Below are 9,795 nucleotides of genomic sequence, written 5' to 3'. Positions count from 1 at the left end.
GGAACAATAAAAGACAATATTTGTTTACACAACAGGCCTTTTAATGTAATTGTAATACAAGTGGATATGCATTCTACATTCAGGATATTTAAGGTGATTGAACATGTTAAATGGGAGATTATTCAAAACAGAAAACAAACACCAGAACTTCCACCTTACTGTGTTCCACAACATGGATTGCTTTTCTCCAAAAAGAGACGTTTCTGCAGCAATTGCTGAAACCACAAAGCCCAGTTGCTGCTGCCAAACAGCTACAGCGTTTCATCACATTCACAGTACAGTGGATCACGGGGCAGATCGTGCAAGCGCCGTTTTGTCGGGTGCACGTGATTTTTGGTTTTGCTTCTGAATATGCGATTCCTGCCATCATCATCCTCAGGGTTTGGCAGCATCAACGCGTCTGGTGTATCAGAAGAGCAACGATCATCAATGTACCATATACTCGACAGAGCATCGATGCTGCCGTAAGTCTCTTGGCAAGGCTTGTGCTAGGTGGTTTGCCATTGCCTTCACAGAAATCAAGGGTATCGGCGATAACTCGCCTACTCTGTCGAAAACCACCCTTCGTGGGATCTTTCACGTACACCAACGACCTGTGCTGGCAGCCCGACCCTCTGGGTTAACGTGTATCCCCGGGAAACACCAGGACGGCAGTTTAGAGCAGAGTTCAAGATGCGAACCCAGGATGGAGCCCAAAGACCTATTTACTCCACAACATTGACCATCACTCACAGATACCGTCAATCGAAGTCCAAGGCAAGAGCCTTCGACAACACAAAGGATTCCCAGATGAAGGCCCCACGTGGTACTCGTACCACTGAACACCAGGTGCCAGACCCCCCCCCAAAGTACAGCACATCGAGCTCCGTCCCGCCACGTTTCTTCACTAAACACAATTTAAACAACACTGAGACCGCCGGCCAACCAGTAGATACCTGTACGGTTCGCTAAGGCGACGGAAGGCCGGACATTGCGCTGGAACAGGCGCCCTCCTCGTCACGAACAACCCAATCGATTCCGATTTCGACATCCGAACGTCGCTGTGAAAAACGAACCGAGGAAGAAGGTAGTTAAAGGGGGAAAGCCCGCGATACAAGAACAATATCGAGTAGGTTGACGGAACAGACCGAAGATCCTCCATTTAAACCCTGAGCTTGTGAGGAAAAGCGGTGCCAAACAATCCAGCGCATTTACAAATCCCTACGCGCCGCGTATGCAAATATTTCACTTCGATGTGGAGGAACTATATTAACTGACGAGCAAAACATGACACAAATCGATCTAAGACTGGTAAAATAGACTTTCAGTTCATCTCTGGGAAGGAACGAAACGATTGGAAAAAGTACACGCTTTCTCGACAAGCTCCTGGCGAGGTGATTCCACGTTCCGTTCGAAACGCTTGCGGAGGGATCAGCAATCGTGCGAGGAGTGCTCCGTCTCGGGCTGGGCTGCCTCTCACGTGGCCATTTTTTTCCCTCCTCACATGACCTGCTGTTTGGCCCCGTGATCAACTCCTGAATTTGAAACTCCCTCTCGCCGCCCTTATGGACGTGCTGGAGCAAGGCTTGGAGACCGGGTATGTGTTATACCGATCTCGATGTGCGCTGCAGCTGTAGACATCACAAAGTTTTCCTGCGTTCGGGCCTAGTAGATAGAGGCCGCGACTTTTGCTGCCGTTTTCAAGTGGAGCTGCGATGAGGTTTAGTCGATCTCAAGAATTCTTGCGATACAACCCAATAAATTGCGTTGCTGTACTTACCACCTGTTTTCACCACAACAGTTTGTTTTACATTGAACATTTTTTTTTAATAGCCAATGCTTTTGCAGTTGTGTAAGGTTAGTGGTGGTAGTGACATCAGTCCTTTGTTGCGGTGTGGTTGCGGCTGGTCCTGTGAGCATGACTTAGTGGTGGTGCTTTGTAGACTTTTGCACAATTTGCCGAACCCAATGTTGTCACTATCAGTGTCAGCAAGCGTGGCGGTCTGGTCGCTCAGAGCAGAGGCGGAGGTCTTGTTGCCCGGGGCGGACGCGGAGGGTCCCTTCGCCCGGGGCGGACGCGGAGGGTCTTGTCGCCCGGGGCGGACGCGGAGGGTCTTGTCGCCCGGGGCGGACGCGGAGGGTCTTGTCGCCCGGGGCGGACGCGGAGGGTCTTGTCGCCCGGGGCGGACGCGGAGGGTCTTGTCGCCCGGGGCGGACGCGGAGGGTATTGTCGCCCGGGGCGGACGCGGAGGGTCTTGTCGCCCGGGGCGGACGCGGAGGGTCTTGTCGCCCGGGGCGGACGCGGAGGGTCTTGTCGCCCGGGGCGGACGCGGAGGGTCTTGTCGCCCGGGGCGGACGCGGAGGGTCTTGTCGCCCGGGGCGGACGCGGAGGGTCTTGTCGCCCGGGGTGGACGCGGAGGGTCTTGTCCCCCGGGGCGGACGCGGAGGGTCTTGTCGCCCGGGGCGGACGCGGAGGGTCTTGGCGCCTGGGGGGCACGCGGAAGGTCTTGGCGGACGCGGAGGGTCTTGGCGGACGCGGAGCGTCTTGTCGCCCGGGGCGGACGCGGAGCGTCTTGTCGCCCGGGGCAGATGCGGAGGGTCTTGTCGCCCGGGGCGGACGCGGAGGGTCTTGTCGCCCGGGGCGGACGCGGAGGGTCTTGTCGCCCGGGGCAGACGCGGAGGGTCTTGTCGCCCGGGGCGGACGCGGACGGTTTTGTCGGACGCGGAGGGTCTTGTCGCCCGGGGCGGACGCGGAGGGTCTTGTCACCCGGGGCGGACGCGGAGGATCTTGTCGCCCGGGGCGGACGGTCTTGTCGCCCGGGATGGACGCGGAGGGTCTTGTCGCCCGGGGCGGACGCGGAGTGTGTTGTCGCCCGGGGCGGACGCGGAGGGTCTTGTCGCCCGGGGCGGACGTGGAGGGTCTTGTCGCCCGGGGCGGACGCGGAGGGTCTTGTCGCCCGGGGCGGACGCGGAGGGTCTTGTCGCCCGGGGCGGACGCGGAGGGTCTTGTCGCCCGGGGCGGACGCGGAGGGTCTTGTCGCCCGGGGCGGACGCGGAGGGTCTTGTCGCCCGGGGCGGACGCGGAGGGTCTTGTCGCCCGGGGCGGACGCGGAGGGTCTTGTCGCCCGGGGCGGACGCGGAGGGTCTTGTCGCCCGGGGCGGACGCGGAGGGTCTTGTCGCCCGGGGCGGACGCGGAGGGTCTTGTCGCCCGGGGCGGACGCGGAGGGTCTTGTCGCCCGGGGCGGACGCGGAGGGTCTTGTCGCCCGGGGCGGACGCGGAGGGTCTTGTCGCCCGGGGCGGACGCGGAGGGTCTTGTCGCCCGGGGCGGACGCGGAGGGTCTTGTCGCCCGGGGCGGACGCGGAGGGTCTTGTCGCCCGGGGCGGACGCGGAGGGTCTTGTCGCCCGGGGCGGACGCGGAGGGTCTTGTCGCCCGGGGCGGACGCGGAGGGTCTTGTCGCCCGGGGCGGACGCGGAGGGTCTTGTCGCCCGGGGCGGACGCGGAGGGTCTTGTCGCCCGGGGCGGACGCGGAGGGTCTTGTCGCCCGGGGCGGACGCGGAGAGTATTGTCGCCCGGGGCGGACGCGGAGGGTCTTGTCGCCCGGGGCGGACGCGGAGGGTCTTGTCGCCCGGGGCGGACGCGGAGGGTCTTGTCGCCCGGGGCGGACGCGGAGGGTCTTGTCGCCCGGGGCGGACGCGGAGGGTCTTGTCGCCCGGGGCGGACGCGGAGGGTATTGTCGCCCGGGGCGGACGCGGAGGGTCTTGTCGCCCGGGGCGGACGCGGAGGGTCTTGTCGCCCGGGGCGGACGCGGAGGGTCTTGTCGCCCGGGGCGGACGCGGAGGGTCTTGTCGCCCGGGGCGGACGCGGAGGGTCTTGTCGCCCGGGGCGGACGCGGAGGGTCTTGTCGCCCGGGGTGGACGCGGAGGGTCTTGTCCCCCGGGGCGGACGCGGAGGGTCTTGTCGCCCGGGGCGGACGCGGAGGGTCTTGGTGCCTGGGGGGCACGCGGAAGGTCTTGGCGGACACGGAGGGTCTTGTCGCCCGGGGCGGAAGCGGAGCGTCTTGTCGCCCGGGGCGGACGCGGAGGGTCTTGTCGCCCGGGGCGGACGCGGAGGGTCTTGTCGCCCGGGACGGACGCGGAGGGTCTTGTCGCCCGGGACGGACGCGGAGGGTCTTGTCGCCCGGGGCGGACGCGGAGGGTCTTGTCGACCGGGGCGGACGCGGAGGGTCTTGTCGACCGGGGCGGACGCGGAGGGTCTTGTCGCACGGGGCGGACGCGGAGGGTCTTGTAGCCCGGGGCGGACGCGGAGGGTCTTGTAGCCCGGGGCGGACGCGGAGGGTCTTGTCGCCCGGGGCGGACGCGGAGGGTCTTGTCGCCCGGGGCGGACGCGGAGGGTCTTGTCGCCCGGGGCGGACGCGGAGGGTCTTGTCGCCCGGGGCGGATGCGGAGGGTCTTGGCGGACGCGGAGGGTCTTGGCGGACGCGGAGCGTCTTGTCGCCCGGGGCGGACGCGGAGCGTCTTGTCGCCCGGGGTGGACGCGGAGGGTCTTGGCGCCCGGGGGGGACGCGGAAGGTCTTGGCGGACGCGGAGGGTCTTGTCGCCCGGGGCGGACGCGGATGGTCTTGTCGCCCGGGGCGGACGCGGAGGGTCTTGTCGCCCGGGGCGGACGCGGAGGGTCTTTTCGCCCGGGGCGGACGCGGAGGGTCTTGTCGCCCGGGGCAGACGCGGAGGGTCTTGTCGCCCGGGGCGGACGCGGAGGGTTTTGTCGGACGCGGAGGGTCTTGTCGCCCGGGGCGGACGCGGAGGGTCTTGTCACCCGGGGCGGACGCGGAGGATCTTGTCGCCCGGGGCGGAGGGTCTTGTCGCCCGGGGCGGACGCGGAGTGTGTTGTCGCCCGGGGCGGACGCGGAGGGTCTTGTCGCCCGGGGCGGACGCGGAGGGTCTTGTCGCCCGGGGCGGACGCGGAGGGTCTTGTCACCCGGGGCGGACGCGGAGGGTCTTGTCGCCCGGGGCGGACGCGGAGGGTCTTGTCGCCCGGGGCGGACGCGGAGGGTCTTGTCGCCCGGGGCGGACGCGGAGGGTCTTGTCACCCGGGGCGGACGCGGAGGGTCTTGTCGCCCGGGACGGACGCGGAGGGTCTTGTCGCCCGGGGCGGACGCGGAGGGTCTTGTCGGACGCGGAGGGTCTTGTCGCCCGGGGCGGGCGCGGAGGGTCTTGTCGCCCGGGGCGGGCGCGGAGGGTCTTGGCACCCGGGGCGGACGCGGAGGGTGTTGTCGCCCGGGGCGGACACGGAGGGTCTTGGCGCCCGGGGCGGACGCGGAGGGTCTTGCCGCCCGGGGCGGACGGTCTTGTCGCCCGGGGCGGACGTGGAGGGTCTTGTCGCCCGGGGCGGACGCGGAGGGTCTTGTCGCCCGGGGCGGACGCGGAGGGTCTTGTCGCCCGGGGTGGACGCGGAGGGTCTTGTCGCCCGGGGCGGACGCGGAGGGTCTTGTCGCCCGGGTCGGACGCGGAGGGTCTTGTCGCCCGGGTCGGACGCGGAGGGTCTTGTCGCCCGGGGCGGACGCGGAGGGTCTTGGCACCCGGGGCGGACGCGGAGGATCTTGTCGCCCGGGGCGGACGCGGAGGGTCTTGTCGCCCGGGGCGGACGCGGAGGGTCCTGTCGCCCGGGGCGGACGCGGAGGGCCCTGTCGCCCGGGGCCGACGCGGAGGGCCCTGTCGCCCGGGGCGGACGCGGAGGGTCCTGTCGCCCGGGGCGGACGCGGAGGGTCCTGTCGCCCGGGGCGGACGCGGAGGGTCCTGTCGCCCGGGGCGGACGCGGAGGGTCCTCTCGCCCGGGGCGGACGCGGAGGGCCCTGTCGCCCGGGGCGGACGCGGAGGGCCCTGTCGCCCGGGGCGGACGCGGAGGGCCCTGTCGCCCGGGGCGGACGCGGAGGGCCCTGTCGCCCTGGGCGGACGCGGAGGGCCCTGTCGCCTGGGGCGGACGCGGAGGGCCCTGTCGCCCGGGGGCGGACGCGGAGGGCCCTGTCGCCCGGGGCGGACGCGGAGGGCCCTGTCGCCCGGGGCGGACGCGGAGGGCCCTGTCGCCCGGGGCGGACGCGGAGGGCCCTGTCGCCCGGGGCGGACGCGGAGGGCCCTGTCGCCCGGGGCGGACGCGGAGGGCCCTGTCGCCCGGGGCGGACGCGGAGGGCCCTGTCGCCCGGGGCGGACGCGGAGGGCCCTGTCGCCCGGGGCGGACGCGGAGGGCCCTGTCGCCCGGGGCGGACGCGGAGGGCCATGTCGCCCGGGGACGACTTGTTTATGGGTTGCCATCACGACATCTTCGCGAACACAGGGTTAGGCATTCAGTTGCATCCTTTGTGTCACAAAATCCTGTGTGACACAAAGGATTTTCCTATCAGACGAACCCGGGTTACACTCCCCCTAAAATAGATTAATTAATTAGGTAAAATGATTAAAAATCACGGCGCAACCCGGATTACCGCGTGGTGGATCATTTCGCGAATAGGTGTTGTTGACGATGACTTAATTGGTGCCTTAATTATGACGTCATAATTCGACAAGGACACATCTTAGTCTGATTCGTTTGAAATGTATTGAGCATGATCTATGCAACAATTTTCTTAGAATATAAACTTATGATGTAATCGCTCACTTGGTCTGGCAGCCATATTGGATCAAAGAAAAAATCCCTTCAAAAACAAAAGAGTTGGCTCACACCAAGTTGACTGCACAGGGTAAGTATTGTTACGAATTTGGATAGTGACATATGTAGAGCAGTGTAGATCTGAGTAGGTACCATGCTTCGTGTGTCGTGGTAAGGGACACTACCTGTAATAACTCCATGTGTAGGCGTTTTGTCGGTTAAGGTGTATGAAGGTGAATCTACCAGGAGATTCGAGTGACAGTTAGTGCAGGGAATAATGAGTAGAGCCCTTGTATGTCTCACCTGGTTAGCCAAACCTTTGTCCATTTTGGCACTGCACACCACTTAAACATTAGTTAGGACCTTTAGTACAACACTAATGACGCCCTTCCCCCCTGACATGACTTAGGAAGAAATCGGGCTAGGACACCGCCGATAATGGCCGCCACCATTTACACCTCCGAGAGGCCTATCCACCTCGCCTAGCACGTGCTACAACACCAGGAGCGGGAGTGAGAGTGACGCAGTGGGTGTGCCCCTGGACGAGCCGGCGAGTTGGTGGAGGCTCTGATTGGCAGAGCAGTGCGCCAATGCTGACGTGACCGGCCGGGGAGATTAGCGGGGGGCCGGACGCCTTTTCGGGCAGTGAAGAGTTTGTGTGCACTGGAGTTGAGTTTGAGTCACGAGTTGGAGAGTTGAGTTCGTGCACAGTACAGGCCAGAGGAGTTGGTGTTGAGTTAGTTGCCGGACGCCAGAGTCGAGGGTCGAGAGTTGGTGTGGAGTTGAGTTACGAGCACCGAACGCCATTGAGAGAGACAAGTTGCAATTATCGAGTTGAGCAGGAGGACTGAGAGTCGAGGGTCGAGAGTTGGAGAGTTGAGTTCGTGCGCAGTGCAGGCCAGAGGAGTTGGCGTTGAGTTGAGTACAGTCCCGGTGCGATCCCGAGTTGAGAGAGTCCTGGCCCTGGTTGGCTTGAGAGTTGGCTTGTGAGTCCTAGCCCGAGTGGAGTTCGCTTGCTTCGTGCAGTCCTGCGTTGGACCTTTGGTGCACGGACCTCATGGGGGTCGACGAGGAGCCTGGAGTGGGCGCTGGCCCGGGCCTTCGCGGTGCTGGGGCGCTGGAGCAAGGGACCTTGTGGTGTGCAGCGGAGATTGGACGGACAAGACGAGATAAGGCCGCATCCGCGATTACATTTTACACAACGAACGTGTTTCTTTTCTTTAGTTCGCAGCCCCTCGTTTGTATCTGAAGTGTGAGTGGGGACGTCCTGATTAGGATATTAGATTTACCGGCGCGTGCTTTTCCTGTCCCTGCCTTTATTCATAAACCCTTATATTACTTTTTGTACATAATACCTGAACGCAGTTTCCTGATTGATTTGATAGTTAAGGCTGCGGGGACTTTCGCCGCTTCCCTCCATTCCGCGCGCTTAGGTGTTTTAGATTTTGGAATCCGCCATTGAGTTTCCGCCTCGGAGTTAAAGCCTTCGTGATCGGCATCCGCGACCGCCTGATATTAATTTCGGCGGTTGCGCGACAGTATTATATGAATACCATCTAGTTTGACATTTTTCCATCTTAATTCTACAACAAATAAAATACACAATGATACCAACCCATACTACAAATGTACAGCTACCTCTAACATAGACATCTTCATACAATTGTTACTATTGCCACATATGACAAAAATGTCACCCCTTGTGTTGTCCCCTAATACTCAACGTTACCTACATCCCTTGTTTGTCCATCTCCGTCTATTTTCTCCTCCAGCTCTGCTGTCGGCATTCCCCCTTCTGCTGTTCCCTTTGTTTTGTTGTTTTGTGATCTGCTCTGTGCCTTAGCTCTTCCACGAGCCTTGTCACAAAACGACAACATGCATTTTAAGGCCATTTTCCCTGCTATAGCGGGGGTTAGCTTTGCGGTCCCCATGACAATCTTCTCCATTTTGCCCTATTTTCTGCATCTCCCCTTGTTAACCCCCTTGCCCGCATTTCTTCTTCCACCATCTTTAGCCAAGTCTTTCTTGGTCTTCCCCTTCCTCTACTTCCTTCTACATTCATTTCCATCACTTCTCAACCAGTCACTTTCATCCTTCCTCAACACATGACCAAACCATCTCAACCTGTTTCTCTTCACAGCATCAATCACAGGCTCTATTCCCATCATCTTTCGCAATTCATCATTTGTCTTCCTCTCTCTCAACGATACTCCACACATTCACCGAACCATTCGCATTTCCAGCCTTTCCAGCCTTCGTTGCTGCTCTACGTTCATTACCCATGTCTCGCTCCCATAAATCATAACACTTCTCACACATGCAGCATACACCTTTCCCTTCAGCTTCAACGAAACTCCCCTCCTCATCAGCACGCCACTCAGTTCCCGAAATTTCTTCCATGCACATCTCACTCTAGCAACCGTTGCCGAGTCTGATCCACCTTCTCCATTCAGCACGTCTCCGAGGTAGCAAAATGTTTTCACACCTTCCAGCTTCACGCCGTCTCCAACATCCAACTCAACATTTCCTCCATCTGCAGCTCCCTCTGTGCACACCTTTCATTTGAATGTAGCTGCCACACTGGTTAATGACCCTCTCAGACCACTACATTTTTGATGAACCCACTCAGCGCACATTGTACATTGAATGGAGTTCACTCCGACACCCTTCCTGCACACAGCGCATGGCCACTTCCCAGTTCTTTCCACCTCACCACATGCTTTACCACTTGCCATTACCTTCGTCTTTCCGATATTCACCTTCAGACCTTTTGTCTCCATACATTCCTTCCACTTGTTCATCTTTTCCTTCAGTCCATCCATACTTTCCGCAATCAACACCAGATCATCTGCATACAAGAACTCCCACGGTAAACCCTCCTTTACGTTCTGAGCCAGCACCTCCATCACAGCTACAAATAGTAGTGGACTTAGTACCGGCCCCTGATGCACTCCCACCTTCACCTCAAACTCACCACTGTTCCCGTCCTTCGTCCTTACAGCTGTGCACGCTCTTTTGTACATTGCCATCACTACTCTGATCAACCATTCCTCCACTCCTAACTTCCTCAATGCCCATGTCACTACTTGGCATGGAACCCTATCGAATGCTTTCTCAAGATCAACAAACCCAAGAAACAACCTCTTCCTCTTCTCCATGTACTTCTCCTGCAA

At 61.3% G+C, this 9,795-nt stretch overlaps 1 protein-coding gene across 13 annotated transcripts in view; it reads left to right on the top strand.

The window, feature by feature from the left end:
- Window positions 1-1,419: 1,419 nt before the first annotated feature.
- LOC137423172 (upstream stimulatory factor 2) overlaps window positions 1,420-9,795 on the top strand; it is a 119,471-nt gene continuing 111,095 nt past the window's right edge. For 6 of the 13 annotated variants that reach the window (XM_078774633.1, XM_078774631.1, XM_078774629.1 and 3 more), the window contains exon 1: window positions 1,425-1,576. Coding sequence is in view for 3 of the 13 variants with exons in the window: in XM_078774618.1 (XP_078630744.1) it covers window positions 1,545-1,576 (32 nt within the window). In the remaining 10 variants the exon portion in view is untranslated. Of the gene's footprint in view, window positions 1,577-9,795 lie in introns of all 13 variants that reach the window. The other 7 variants (XM_078774625.1, XM_078774619.1, XM_078774627.1 and 4 more) reach the window with 3 other exon arrangements.

The sequence above is a fragment of the Myxine glutinosa genome, chromosome 3 (assembly GCF_964187855.1).
Source record: "Myxine glutinosa chromosome 3, kmMyxGlut1.1, whole genome shotgun sequence".
Classification (NCBI taxonomy): Eukaryota; Metazoa; Chordata; class Myxini; order Myxiniformes; family Myxinidae; genus Myxine; species Myxine glutinosa.
The sequence above is the reverse complement of the archived record's forward strand: the minus strand, read 5'-3'. Positions and strand labels throughout refer to the sequence as shown.